Source organism: Dromiciops gliroides, chromosome 3 (assembly GCF_019393635.1).
Source record: "Dromiciops gliroides isolate mDroGli1 chromosome 3, mDroGli1.pri, whole genome shotgun sequence".
NCBI classification, from domain to species: Eukaryota; Metazoa; Chordata; class Mammalia; order Microbiotheria; family Microbiotheriidae; genus Dromiciops; species Dromiciops gliroides.
Genome location: NC_057863.1, coordinates 398,507,128 through 398,521,970, shown reverse-complemented (window position 1 = coordinate 398,521,970; position 14,843 = coordinate 398,507,128). Strand labels below are relative to the sequence as shown.

At 37.6% G+C, this 14,843-nt stretch overlaps 1 protein-coding gene across 3 annotated transcripts in view; it reads left to right on the top strand.

Moving 5' to 3' along the window:
- The window catches only part of MAP3K2 (mitogen-activated protein kinase kinase kinase 2), a 90,850-nt gene extending 76,462 nt beyond the window's left edge, over positions 1–14,388 (top strand). For all 3 annotated transcript variants that reach the window (XM_043997534.1, XM_043997533.1, XM_043997535.1), the window contains 2 exons: positions 8,673–8,850; positions 9,909–14,388. In XM_043997534.1, the coding sequence (XP_043853469.1) occupies positions 8,673–8,850; positions 9,909–10,134 (404 nt within the window). In that variant the 3' untranslated portion in view covers positions 10,135–14,388. The remainder of the gene's footprint in view (positions 1–8,672; positions 8,851–9,908) is intronic.
- The last annotated feature ends 455 nt before the right edge of the window (positions 14,389–14,843 follow it).

Genomic DNA, 14,843 nt, shown 5'->3' with positions numbered 1-14,843 from the left:
GTATATAAATAAGTAAATATAGAATAGATAGAAGGTTACCTTAGAGGGGAAGACAATAGTAGCTAGGGAGAAAGGGAAAGGCCTCCTATAGAAAGTGTCATTTAAGCTGAGTTTTAGGAGAGATAACATGCAAACAGCCTTGTACAAATAAGCTATATACAGGATAAATAGGAAATAATCAGTAGAGGAAAGGTACTAGAATTAAGAGAAATTGGAAAAGGCTTCCTGTAGAAGGTGAGATTTTATTTTATTTTATTATATTTTTTGTGGGGCAATGGGGGGTTAAGTGACTTGTCCGAGGTCACACAGCTAGTGTCAGGTGTCCGAGGTCGGATTTGAACTCAGGTCCTCCTGAATCCAGGGTCGGTAATCTATCCACTGCACCATCTAGCTTCCCCAAAAGGTAAGATTTTACCTGAGACTTGAAGCAGGTTAGAGAAGCCAGGAGGCAGGGATGAAGAATGAGAGGCTTTCATAAGGGACAGCCAATGAAAATGCCTGGAGTCAGAAGATTAAATATCTTATTCGAGGAAAAGCAAGGAAGCCAGTGTCATTGGAAAGAAGACTTGTTAGGGGGGCATGGAGGTGGAGGGAAAGGGAGTGTAAACTGTAGGAGGACTCAGAAGGTGGGAGTGGGGAGCAAGAACTTTAAACACTAAAAAGAAGGTTTTATATTTAACACTAGAGGGATTAGGTAGCCACTGGAGTTTATTGAGTAGAGGGTTGGCATGATCAAATCACTTTAGCAGCTGAGTGGAGGATGGACTATAGTGGGGAAAGATTTACATTGAGCAGACCAACCAGCAAGCTATCTCAGTAATCCGTGTGTGGGGAGATAAGCCTGCACCAGGATAATGGCAGTATTGGAGGAGAGATATTAAAAAGTAAAATTGAGGGGCAGCTAGGTGGCTCAGTGGATAAAGCACCAGTCCTGGATTCAGGAGGACCTGAGTTCAAATCTGGCCTCAGACACTTGACACTTACTAGCTGTGTGACCCTGGGCAAGTCACTTAACCCTCATTGCCCTGCAAAACAAAAAAATAAAATAAAAAGTAAAATCGAAGGGCTTTGGAAACAAATTTAATATGTAAGAGTGAGGAGTTGAGGATGACATCTACAATGAAAGTCTGGGAGAATAGTTATGCCCATGACAGTCGTAAGGGAAGTTTGAAAGGGGAGAAGTTTAGAGGGCATGAAGGGAAATTTTGAATTCAGACAGTTCAAAATGTCTGATAGAGAAACAAGACTGGAGGTCAGCAAGGAGGCTAAGGCTGGATAACTAGATTTGAGAATCCTCAGCAAAGAGATAATAATTGAATCCTTGTGATCTGATGAGAATTCTACCCTGGCTACAGGATTTCATCATGCCCCAGGGGCTTTTAACTTCCTCCCCACCTTTTTCAGGTGTCTATATATTGTCTTCCTTTTAGATGATAAGTTCTTTGAGGGCAGGGAGTATTTTATGTATTTTTTTATATTCCTAGCACTTAGCAGTGCCTGCCACATAGTAAGCACTTAATAAATTTTTCTTGACTCTATGACTTCAGTATCCCAAAAGAGTGATTGACAGTGTCAGAGGCTGCAGAAAGGTGAAGAAGCTTGAGGAAAGTCCACTGGATTTGGCAATTAAAAGATCATTGACAACTTGAGAGAAAGCCACTTCCATTTAATGATGAGGTCAGAAGCCAGATTGTAGAGTTAAGAAGAGATTGAGAGGATCTTAAATGACACTAAAAAACTATAGTTGTCATAATTTAGTACTGGGTAAGAAATAAAATGATCAGGGAAATCGGTTAGGTACACAAATACAAAAACAAATAAGTACAGTAATCTAGTATTTGATAAATTCAAAGATCCCAGATATTGGGGCAAGAATTCACTGTTCGATAAAAACTGTTGGGAAAACTGGAAAACAATGTGGCAGAAACTAGGTAGAATACACCATATACCAGGCAGCTAGGTGGCACAGTGGATAAAGCAGTGGCCCTGGATTGAAGAGAACCTGAGTTCAAATCCAGCCTCAGACACTTGACACTTACTAGCTGTGTGACCCTGGGCAAGTCACTTAACCCTCATTGCCCTGCAAAAAAAAAAAAAGAATACACCATATACCAAGATAAGCTCCAAATGTGTCTATGATTTAGATGTAAAAGGCAACATCTTAAGCAGATTTGAAGAGCATATAAGAAATGACATGTCAGGTGTTAATAAAAAGTTCATGATCAAGCAAAAAATTGAGACGTTCAGTGGAGGTAAAATGGACAGTTTTAATTACATAAAATTTAAGTTTTTACACAAACAACTAAAATTAGTAGAATATCAGTAAATGAGGGAAATCTTTGCAGTAATTTTTTCTAATAAAGGTCTTATTTCTAAGCTACATAGGGAACTGCATTAAATTTCTAAGATAAAAGCCAATTTGTCAGTTGATAAATGGTCGGAATGATATGAACTAGTTTTTCAGGGAAGAAATCAAAGCTATAGCTATAAGGGAGAATGCTTTACATCATTATTAGAGAACTGCGAATCAAACAACCTCACACCCATTAGATTGACAAAATTAAAAAAAGGAAAATGACATGAAGAAAGAGCTATGAGAAAACAGGCAGTTAAATGTGCTATTGTTGGATCTGTGAACTGGTCTGACCAGTTTTGAAACTATGCCCCAAAAGTTATTAAACTATATATTTTTGACCCAGCAATACTGCTACTAGAGTTATAAATCCAATGAGCCCAAGAAAGAAGAAAATGATCCATATGTTCAAAAATATTTATAGCTGCTCTTTTGTGGTAGCATAGAATTAGAAGCTCGAAAGGATGACCATCATTTGAGGAATGACTAAGCAAGTATGGTATATGAATGTGATGGAATCTGTTGTACTCTAAGAATTGATGAAGGTTATGGTTTCAGAAAAACCTGAGAAGACTTATATGAGCTGATACAAAGTGAAATTAGCAAAATCAGAACACAGTTACAGTAATGTAAAGACAATCAGTTCTGAAAGACTTAGGAACATTGATCAAGACAATGACCCATCATAGTTCAGAGAACTCATGTTGAAACATTCTGTCCACCTCCAGATACAGAAGTGATAGAGTGAAGACTGAAATATATTTCCTTTCATTTGGGTTGGTAGGGTGGAAAATATAGCTAACATGGGAATTTGCTAGAATTAAGAGAAATTGGAAAAGGCTTCCTGTAGACTATACTTATTTGTAATAAGCTTTGTTTTTCTTGCCTTTTCAATGATTGGGGAAGGGGGAGGAAAAGAATTTGGAACGGACAGATTTTTTTTGCAGGGCAATGGGGGTTAAGTGACTTGCCCAGGGTCACACAGCTAGTAAGTGTCAAGTGTCTGAGGCCAGATTTGAACTCAGGTCCTCCTGAATCCAGGGCCAGTGCTTTATCCACTGCACCACCTAGCTGCCCCACTGACAGATTTTTAAAAATTAAACTTAAATGAAAATAAGGTATTAAGATGAGAGGAAGTGGGAGTATCTATTATACATGACTTTCTCAAATAGCTTAGCCAAATAGGCAGGAGAAATAAGGGATGATAGCAGGAATAGATGGAGTGAGAGTTTTTTGAGGATAGGGAGACATGGGCATGTTTGTAGGCAATAGGGAAGCAGCAAGTAGAGAGGAAGAGATGGAAGGTAAGTGAGACAGTGGGGATGATAAGATCCAGTGTAATAGAGGAGATGAGATGGAATAGGATCACTTGTGCATGTAAAGGAGTTTGCTTTGGCAAGGAGAAGGGCCACCTCATCATTTGAGATAGGCAAAGGAGGAGATTGTGGCAAAAGGCATCCAGGTGATAGGAATTAAGGAGAAGGGGAGAAGAGGGACCTCTCAGCAAATGGCCTTAATTTTTTCAGCAAAATATGAAGTTCTCAGTGGAGAGAAGGTGGGAAAGGGAAGTTTAAGGAGGTATGAAGAGGTTTGGAAGATCCACTGTGGCAAGTGGGAGAGTAAGTTACTTAGGGGGATATAAAATGATTGACTAACAGCAGTGAGAGCCTGCTTGAGGTTATATAACATAAATTTGTACTGAACTCAGTTCGTACAGAGTATATTCTACAGCACATGCATCGAAGCAAAGGCAGCAGATGGTAAGAGCGATCTAGAGGTAAAACCTGGCAGAGCGCAGTTCAGCAGTATAATAAGGGGGCAAGAGACTTAAGTAAAGAAGATAGTGTAGAGTTGAACTTGTTCACCAAAAGGTCAGGATGGAGAAAGGAGAGAGTTGCTAGTGCATGAGGTGATAGCCTGGGAGAAAACTTTGAGGTCATGGAATTGAAGGTTATTATATGGACAAAGTGTGGACAAAGTGTGGACCTTAGAGTTCAGGAAGGGGAGTAATATATAAGATTTAAGAGATAGGAAAGGGGGCAGCTAGGTGGTGCAGTGGATAGAGCACCGGCCCTGGAGTCAGGAGGACCTGAGTTCAAATCCGGCCTCAGACACTTGACACTTACTAGCTGTGTGACCCTGGGCAAGTCACTTAACCTCCATAGCCCTGGGAAAAAAAGAGAGAGAGAGATAGGAAAGGGGCCAGTTGTAAAGAGTTGTAAATGCCAAAGTGTTTATTTTTAATCCTAGAAATAATAATTACCAGAGTTGATTGAGATAGGGATGTGACATAGTCAGACTTATACTTTTAAAGTCACCTTGACCACTGAATGGAAGATGGATTGGAGTGGAGAGAAACTTGAAACAGAGACTAATTAGAACTATTAGGATAGTTCAAGTGAGAGATAATGGGGTCCTAACCTGGGGAGTTGGCTATGTGAGTGGGAAAAAGGGGAACATACAAGAAAAATGTCATAGAGATAGAAATAATTATATGAAAAATGTCATAGAGGTTAGAAATAATTGTCATCATGTCCAAAATAGAACTCATTATCTTTCCCCACAACTCATCACTCTTCTGAACTTTCCTATTATTGTCAATTGGCAACACTATCTTTTCAGTCACCCATATTGTACATCCAGTTAGTTGACAATTATTTCTACCTCTGTGACATTTTTCATGTATGTTCCCCATTCTCCATTCACATAGCTAACTTCCCAGGTTGGTTTTTTTGTGGCTTTTCGTCATCTTGGAGTGAGAGCATTTTGAGTAATGTAAGAAAATAATGGGATTTACTCATCACAGTAAATATAATCAAGCAGCCAGTGTTTGTGGTCAGTGGTCAGTGGTCATCTAAAATGGTTAGAAACTGTAAGCCCATTAAAAATTAGTTGTTATTCAATCAGAATATTGGACACATTTCTATATTAATTTTTCTAAGCTTCTTGCTTTTCTTTGAACTTATATCTCCAATGTATGGAAAAACCACAGCTTTCCAGGTAAAATACAAAGATATAATCTCTTCTTCTCCATCTAAATCTATCTCAGTCTCAGACCATGTAGCATCATCTTTATTTATTTTTAGTGAGGCAATGGGGGTTAAGTGACTTGCCCAGGGTCACACAGTAGTGAGTATTAAGTGTCTGAGGCCAGATTTGAACTCAGGTCCTCCTGACTCCAGGGCCACCTAACTGCCCCTAGCATCATCTTTTGGGGGGTTTTTTGGTTTTGTTTTTGTTTTTTGGGTGGGCCAGTGGGGGTTAAGTGACTTGCCCAGGGTCACACAGCTAGTAAGTGTCAAGTGTCTGAGGCCAGATTTGAACTCAGGTCCTCCTGAATCCAGGGCCGGTGCTTTATCCACTGTGCCACCTAGCTGCCGCTCTCCCCCCCCCCCCCCCCCCCCGCATCATCTTTAAAAAGAAGCATTCATGGAGCACTCATTGGTTGCAGGAAACTATGCTAAACACTGGGAACATAAAGAGGTGTCAGATATTTTCCTTGCCTTTGAGGCAAGACATAGACACACATCAAGAGATAAATAACAATACAAGGTAGCTTAGGCTAAGTGACAAATAAGTGGCACAGACAGTAATTGCTGTCGGAGTTAAAAGAAGAAAGAGTAGAGTGAGTTACTCTGATTAGTGAAGGTCAGACTCCCAGAGGAGTTAGGACTGTAGGATTTGAACTGGGCTTTGAGTAGAACTTAGTAAAGAGAAGGGGACAAAACCTTCCAAGCATTGAAAACAATGTTAACAAATTCCAGTGAACTCAGTCTGGCTGGTTTAAAAGAGGGTTCTAGGAGCAGCTATGTGGCACAGTGGATAAAGGCCCTGAACTCAGGAGGACCTGAGTTCAAATCCAGCCTCAGACACTTGACAAGTACTACCTGTGTGACCTTGGGCAGGTCACTTAACCCTCACTGTCCCACCCTCCAAAAAAAAAAACAAACAGCAACAAAAAGCAAAGTAAAAGAGGATTTTTAAGAAGCAGTGGGCAAAATTAGAGGGATGAATAGGGGGTGCAAATTGTTAAGTGCCTCAGTTTATCATATTTGTCCATTGTAACAACATTTACATAGTGTTTTAAGGTTTACAAAGGTTTTTTTTTTAAGGTTTTCTTCATAAAGGTTTTGTGAGGTAGGTAGTACAAGGATTATTAGTGGTTAAGGGAACCCTCATCCTTTCTTGCTTAGCCTCTCGATTTTTCTTTGAGGGAGGGGAGGAGGGGCTGTTGTGTTTGTTTTTTGGTCTGGACCAGGGCTCTTATTAGAATAGGTAACCTTTGGCAAGTAAATGCCCTCTACCAATCTTGATTAGTAACTCTTCTGCAAATAATTTCTTATGGCACTGGGAGATTAAGTTACTTGCCTTGGTTCACATAGCCACTATGAGTCAGAAATTAACTTAGTTCTTCCTAAACCCAAGAGCATTTTTCTAATGCACTGTACCATACAGCCTTTCAGCCTTGTACCAGACTGATTTTCCTGAAGCACAGATCTAACCATGTGACTTCCCTTTCTCCAGAAACTTTAATGGTTCCCTCTTCTTACCTCAGGGTTAAAATACAAAACTCCTTTGGCATTTAGAGCCCTTCATAATCTGACTCCTGGCCTATCTTGCCAGACTCTTTTTGTATTACTCCCCCGTATAAAATGCCCCTCCAGGACAGCCAAACTAATTTCTTGTTGTTTCCCATACATTACATTTCAGCCTTTGCTAGCAGTTCTCTGTATCAGAAATGTACTCCCTCCTCACTTATGCTTCTTAGAAGAATTAGCTTCCTTCAAGGCTCAACTCAGATTTCTACTGAGGGCCTATCTTGACACCAGCTGTTTGTACTTTCCTTACAGTGTACACATTATTTCTCCCCATTAAGGATGTAAACTCCTTGAGAATAGGAGTTGTTTGTTTCTTTTTTGGTTTTGTATCCCCTGAACCTAGCACTATGTCTGGCCCCTGCACTCTCTTTGTGACCCATGGGAAAGTCACTTCACCTCCTTCATTCATAAAATGTGGTCTGTCGTGTCTGCTTTATTTCATTATGTTGTAAAGTATTAGGATTACAATCTGGACTTCATGATTTGAGAAGAAATTTCAGAACATGATTTCAAGGCAATTCTTGCTCTGCCTATCAGATAGTGGTTATGCCGAATCAGTAATGTAGAATTTCTGTTATTTCTTCTTTTCTCACTTTACCCTTCTACATATATAAGCCTACTACCTTGGAAGAACTAATCTTCCTGGGGGCAGCTAAGTGGCGCAGTAGATAGAGCACTGGCCCTGGAGTCAGGAGTACCTGAGTTCAAATCCAGCCTCAGATACTTGACACTTACTAGCTGTGTGACCCTGGGCAAGTCACTTAACCCTCATTGCCCCTCCAAAAAAAATTAAAGCTGCTGCTTCTTATAAAAAGAACACTAACTCTTCCTCTTACTAGCTTACTTGACCTTGGGCATACTTTACTCTGGACCTAATCTGTAAAATGGATGAATTAGATTAGATAATCATTTTTAGCACTGATATTCTTATGATTTTATGAGTTTATTGGTAGAATTGTTTTTAAACAAGAGAATTGAAATATGACTTTATCCTATTAAAAGGATTTGCAAAGACCATATCAAGATAAACAATAACACTAAAAAGCACTTCAATTTCTATTGTAACATAATGTATTATAATGAACAGTCTTGGGCCAGGCTTGTTAACACATGCCTGTGATACTTGATGCATTGGGCTAAGTTTATCAAAGGGTTATAATTCTGTTTCAGTTCAAGACGGTGGAAGAATTGGGTTTATTGAGGCACTGGGAGCCAGGGATTACCAGGCTTCCTAAGGAGGAACATACTAGCCTAGGTCAGAAACAGAGCAGAGAGCTCCCATGCTGATCAGTTGTGGATCATGTCCATGAATGGTGCGCATCCATCCTGGGCAAGACAGAAAGATCCAATCTCATCATCATGAAATGTTGGACCTAGAAAAATAATAAGGAAACACAACTTCCTCTTCTCTAAAAAGAGGTAGAGATCACCAGTATGGAATTAGGTATATACCAAAAGATACAGTTTCTGTATAAATTGGCTTTGATTAAATGTTATTATGGAGGTTGTGGGTCATTACAAGGAAATAAGAAATAGCAATAGTTAATATTTATAGCTAACAAAGAAGGGTTCAGTAATTAAGGAGAAATGATTAAAGTGAAAAATTTTGAGGCAACAGTAAAACTTCAGAAAATAAAAGGACTCATTGATATTGTTCCTTGTAAGTTTACTAGAGGCCTACCTGTAAAAATTAATTAATTGAAAGGATTTATTCTTTACAGGAGCAAATATTCTTCGAGATTCAGCAGGAAACGTGAAGCTGGGGGATTTCGGTGCCAGTAAACGACTTCAGACAATCTGCCTTTCTGGTACAGGAATGAAGTCTGTCACAGGCACACCATACTGGATGAGTCCTGAAGTCATCAGCGGGGAAGGTTATGGCCGAAAAGCAGATATCTGGTAGGTTTTTATAAGCTTAATTTGAAATGAGCTGTTACCTCCATTTCCATCTTTCTGCCAATAAACCAAAATTAGTAAAACCAGGTTTAAATTCTTTTGTGCTAGAGCAGAGCTAGATGGTGCAGTGGATAGAACACCAGCCCTAGAGTCAGGAAAACAAGAGTTCAAGTGTGTCTGTAGACACTTACTATCTGTGTGACTTTGGGCAAATCACTTTACTCTGATTACTACCACCAATTCCCCCCCCACAAAAAAAAAAAGAAAAAGAAAAAATATTTTGTCCTTGGTAGGATACAAAGTACTATAAGAAGAAGGGACAACCTTTGGTAGAGGGAGGATCTGGGAAGGCTACCTGGAAGAGTTAAGATGTGAGCAGGGCCCAGAAGGATAGACAGGATTTCAACTGGTGGAGAAAATTATGTTCTCATTTAGAAGTTTTATTTTTTAAATGCCAGATCAGCTAATCTATATTAACTGTTGTTCTCTCTAGTCATAGATTCTCCAAAGTTACTACTGATCCCTTAATTTCCAAATCAAATGGACTTTTTCTCCATCTTCATCCTTGTTGACTAGTCTTTGATGCTATCAATCACCCTCTTCTCCTTGATATTCTCCTCTTTGTTTTTTTGTGACTGCTCTCTCCTAGCTCTCTTACCTATTTGATCTCATCTTTATCTCTTGCATGCAATTTATACCCTTTTATTATACCAATTTACTAATGTATCTGTCAGCTCCTTAACAGAGGAGAGTATGTCTTATTTAGCTTTATATCTTTCTTAGCACCTAGCATAGTATATAGTGGACATTCAATATATGTTTATTAAATTAAACATGAATAGCATTTAGGTTAAATAGTACAGTTAATCATTTTATATATATTAATACCCACATGCATTCCCACATTACTGCCTTAGGGAAAATATTCCGAATGCAAATCAAGTTGTAATTGGTTTTAACATGCAGGTTTATTGTTGTTATTGTTTTTAACTTTAAACATACTATAGTTCTGTCAGGCTATGCAATCTGTCTAAATAATCAATTTTTGCTCTCATTTTTAGGAGTGTGGGCTGTACTGTGGTAGAAATGCTAACTGAGAAACCACCATGGGCTGAGTTTGAAGCAATGGCTGCCATATTTAAAATTGCTACTCAGCCAACCAATCCAAAGCTGCCACCTCATGCTTCAGATCATAGTCGAGATTTCCTCAAGCGGATTTTTGTAGAGGCCAAATTGAGACCATCAGCCGATGAACTCTTAAGGCACATGTTTGCGCATTACCACTAGCACTCAATGCTAGTCAGTGCCTCTCCCCAGCTCAGATCTACTGCATTTACCTTCTCTCTGACTGCACTTTTTTCTTTTTATAAAGAGAGAAAAATAGAGGGAAAGTATTTCTCTTGATTCCTGGTTTCATTAATTTGTCTAAAAATAATCTCACATTTTTTAATATTTAGAATACTTTCCCCCTATCAGGACTTGAAACTTTTTTTTTTAATAATGTACTGATGTGATTCTCAGAGATAAAGCACTTTAGTACATATTCATCATTATTTAAAAAAAAAAAAAGCAACAAAAAGAGACTATAAAAATCTTAAGGATTAGCTAGCCTTTTCTCATACTCCTGACACATTTTTGGTGAGGGGGAGATGGAAAAATGATAAATAAAATTACTTCTAATTTCCATCATTTAGTGATAATAGTTAAAATAGATCCGCACGCCTGGGGTTAAACTCCAGAATAGATTAGATTACTGATAGATTTAAATAATATAGACTTCATCATGAGTGTGTATGCCCTGCCATATCCTAGCTTCTGCCTGCCACTCCTTTTGCTGAAAAGACATCTTGAAGTAAAATATAAATTTCTAAGAGGTGTGTTTACTTATCATACTTAACTCTCAGAGAGCCAGAATTATAGGTAAATACACTATAATAGATCCATATTTCTGGAGAAGACAAAGCTTCAGGGATAGCCCTCTAATGAAAAATGAAGTCACTGCTATATTTTTTAACATATATGGAAAGTCAGTAAGAAATTCTGTTAAAAAGTGAAATGTAAAAGGAAAATGTTTTTCTTAAATGAAGTAAACAAACCAAATTGTAGGAGACATCCAATGAATAGTTAAAGAGGAATAGTAACAGGAAAAAACTGTTCAGTATTTTCTATTGTACTCTGAAGGGGGAAAAGGTTCCCACTTAATTGAAAATAGAGACAAACTGAAAACAATCAAAAACATGCATACCTTCTTCCTTTCTTTAGCTACCACGTCCTTATATATGCATTAAATACCATTGAATCTAGGGGGACCCATGCTTTAAAGGTGTTGCTCATCTTGGCAGAAAATGAAAATCATGCCTTTACAGTCATATAAAGAGCAAATAAGGCACTTGAGGGGGGAAAAAGCATACAATCTCAAGAGATTTACAGTTATGTACCTAAAAAGAACTGAAAAAGATTACCTGCGAAAAGAGAATATCTGAACTTCAAGAAATAGCCACAAATTCAGCACAAGGATTGTTTAATAACAATTACCACTACTTCAGAACAATGGATAACTGTCTAAGAAAATAGAAATTCCTTTTTTCCAGCTATACACTGCATCAGAATCATTCAGTTACAGAACTTAAGTGGAATTGGTAGAAACTTGTATTCTGTCTTCCAACCTCAGATGTGAAGAAAATAAAATTTAATGTTTTCCATTTATCATGAAGGACCAAGAAATTCCAGGCCATATGTGTCTTTGTAATGATGGAAGATGTGAAGTTTCTCCCTAAGAACACGAAATGAAATGAACTTTTTTAGGCTCCATGGTATATTACATTGGAAATGAAAAATAAGGAAGATTTCAGTAACTTGGCACTACTCATGTTTCATTACTGTGTATGAAAAGGAAAAAGTATTTCCCACCTCAAGGTTTTGAATTTGATTATTCACATGGGACCCATGTAGTAGTAGTAGTATTCCTGCTAATGAGGTATGTATTTTTAATGATTCTTTTAAAATAATGTGTTTCTGAAACCAGTTTAATAGGTGTAGGTACAAGGAATGCAAGACTCCTATGTAGCATACTGAGCAGCATTATTTGAAGTTGATAGTCTCAGAAAAAAAAAAAAAGCACAGATAAATTGCCAAAGTTTCTTTAGCGTTCAGAGAATCGGCAGAAGCTAAAGAAAATGAAAAATATTCAGACGATGTGGATAATTATTCTGAGAATTCATAATTGGAGGGGAGGGGAGGGAGTAGAGAGCGTTGGCTTAGTACACTATGTGCCAGAAACATAAACCCCAAGTGCGTGGATCTATTATATTCTATTTATCTTTGGTGAGTAGTTCAATCTTTTCTACTCAAGCACTATCTTAGCATATGGACCAGTGAACTTTTCTTTTGTCTCCTTTTATTGTGATTTCCCTTTGTTTCATTTTTGGTCTGTCAGGGTAACCAGCAGTGCAAAGTATGGGACAAATGGCTTTTACATTGAAATCCTGGGAGACTGTGTAACAACAACAAAAAAAAGCAAAATGTGATCCCTGTGTTCTCTGTCTCCTTGTCCTGGGCTAAAAGCTATAAAAATGAAGCATCTGGGGAGGAAAAAAAAAGCCCTTCTTTCCTACTGCTGCAGAGGACCTTTGCTTTATAAGCAAAAAAAAATTTTTTATTAGAGCTGGATATAGGTGGGGGAGGGAAGGGAATATGCTTTATGTAAAGATTGTTTTAAAAATAGACATAGTTTACATAGGTATCCTATAAAACATGTATCTGAATTTATTGATTTTTAGATAGGTTTGTAGGAACCAAAAACCAAGATGAAAATGAGCAAATATGAAGCCATTGGTTTTAAAAAAAAAAATGCCCAGTGGTAGCTGTAATATTAAAAGAGAGAGAAAACCAAAAAAGAATTTGAAAGGAAGACCTTATATCAGGTGTAACTACAGCACTCCAAAATTTAATATTATTTCTTCCCGTTAGATTATGATGTGGGGCGGCAAATTAAATTGCACTCTCTGAAGGTTGGATTTTTTTCAGAAACTAGTCTCTGATTTTATCCTATTTTTAAATGCACAACTTTTTTCTATACTATAATATTTCTTTGCTGCAGCTGGAAAACAAAAATTACTTAGACTGCTGCTTTTGTGCCTTTAAAAAATGCATTCTGTCTTGGCAATGGCAGACATGTTTGGTGCTGGAGAAGGTTCACTTGCAGTCTTTCATATGCTTTCCAGAATATCTAGCTCTTCCTATTTATATCACATATATGTTTGTGTGTGTATGTGTGTGTGTATATATATATATATCTGTGTGTATGCATGTGTATGCGCACACACATATGATATAAATAAAATTAGGCTGTGAGAATACTGATGTTATGACTTTGCCCTGGGCTAAATTCAGGACTACTATACTGCAGGTATAATGTGCTGAATAAGAATTGCAAAATAAGGGGAAATTATGTGGGCTGTATTAGTTACTATTAATTACTATATAATACCCTGATATTTTTAACGTATTTAAAAGGCAGCATATTTAGGTCTCACAATTTCAGTATGACCTCTCACAAAATTTCAGTAAAGCTTTCAATTACTGAATTTTTGTTTTAAACAGAGACTACTACATAAGGCATTTTTAAAACCTTTTCATTTATAAGTTAAATTATAAAATATTAATGCAAATGGAGAATTAGAAAAAAAGACATTTCATAATTGAATTGGGCAACTGAGATACTCTCATTAACATCTTCATGACAAATCCTATAAAAAGGAAGATAATTAAAATTTTTTTTTTCCTCTACTGGCTCTTCACCACCAAATTTGCAAGTAGTCAATGGAATTTTCTTGAACAGTCTAAACAGTATATAGCCAGATCCTCTCTCAGTACTTTGAAAATACCCTCAAAATCTTACACATTATGTCTTAAGTCATGGTTAGTTGAGTTATTTTTCAGTCATGCCCAACTCCTTGTGACCCCATTTGGGATTTTCTTGGCAAAGATACTGGAGTAGCTTTCAGTTTCCTTCTCCAGCTCATTTTACAGATGAGAGAACTGAGGCAAACAGGGTTAAGTGACTTGCTTAGGGTCACATACCTAGTAAGTGTCTGAGGCCAAATTTGAACTCAGGAAGATGAGTCTTCAATATTCATACTACTCAATCATGCTGATGTGATCAAATGCTTTTTATAGGATCATAGTTATGGGGTTTGAAGGAATTTCTATAATAAATGCCAATGCAAATCAAATAGCCAGACCATAATTATAGACAGATAAAATCAGGATTCATTAGACAAATGGTAGACATTGTTCCTTAGTGTTCTACTAGAATTAATTGACTTAATTTTGGCCTTGGAGCTTATTGCTGTAAATTCATTAAATTAGTTGTCATTAAGGATATTTAACTGTCACTTCTTGTCTTGGAAGGTTCAGTTTTTATTCTTTTAGCCATATTTTTAAAAGCATGGAACTATCCTGTGTTGTGATCATTTAATTTTAATATATTAATTAGCAGGATTGCTTTTTTTCCCCAAACACATTTAAATTGTGGGTAGTGTTAAGGGCTAAAATTCTAGCTAAACTGTCTAAATTATCTAATGAGTGGTCGCCAATAAATTATAAGCTTTAGCAAGAGTTAGACTTTTAAGCATTTATTAAGGAGAATAAGAATTTGGTAAAGAGAGAGAAAGGCCTAGATTCCTATCTATTAAAGGGAGAGCACATTTCTAGCTCCGCTCTCCACCAGAGTCCAGAGGAAAGAGAGTGAGACTGAGTGCCAGTCTCTTCCTTCCTCCTCCCACTAGCCCGAGTCACTTCCTGACGCCAAAGAAAAGACTCCTGGTCTTGCCCTCAAAGACCTTCGCTTTATGGGCGGAACTCTTCTACAGTAAGTCTCCAGCAGGTGGCGTTATTCCAATCGTTACAGTAGTTATCCAGTCTTAAAAATTAGTCTGGGCACAGTTGCTGGAAAATGAGATTATTAAGTGTCAGGAACTAGAGTGGTAGAATTT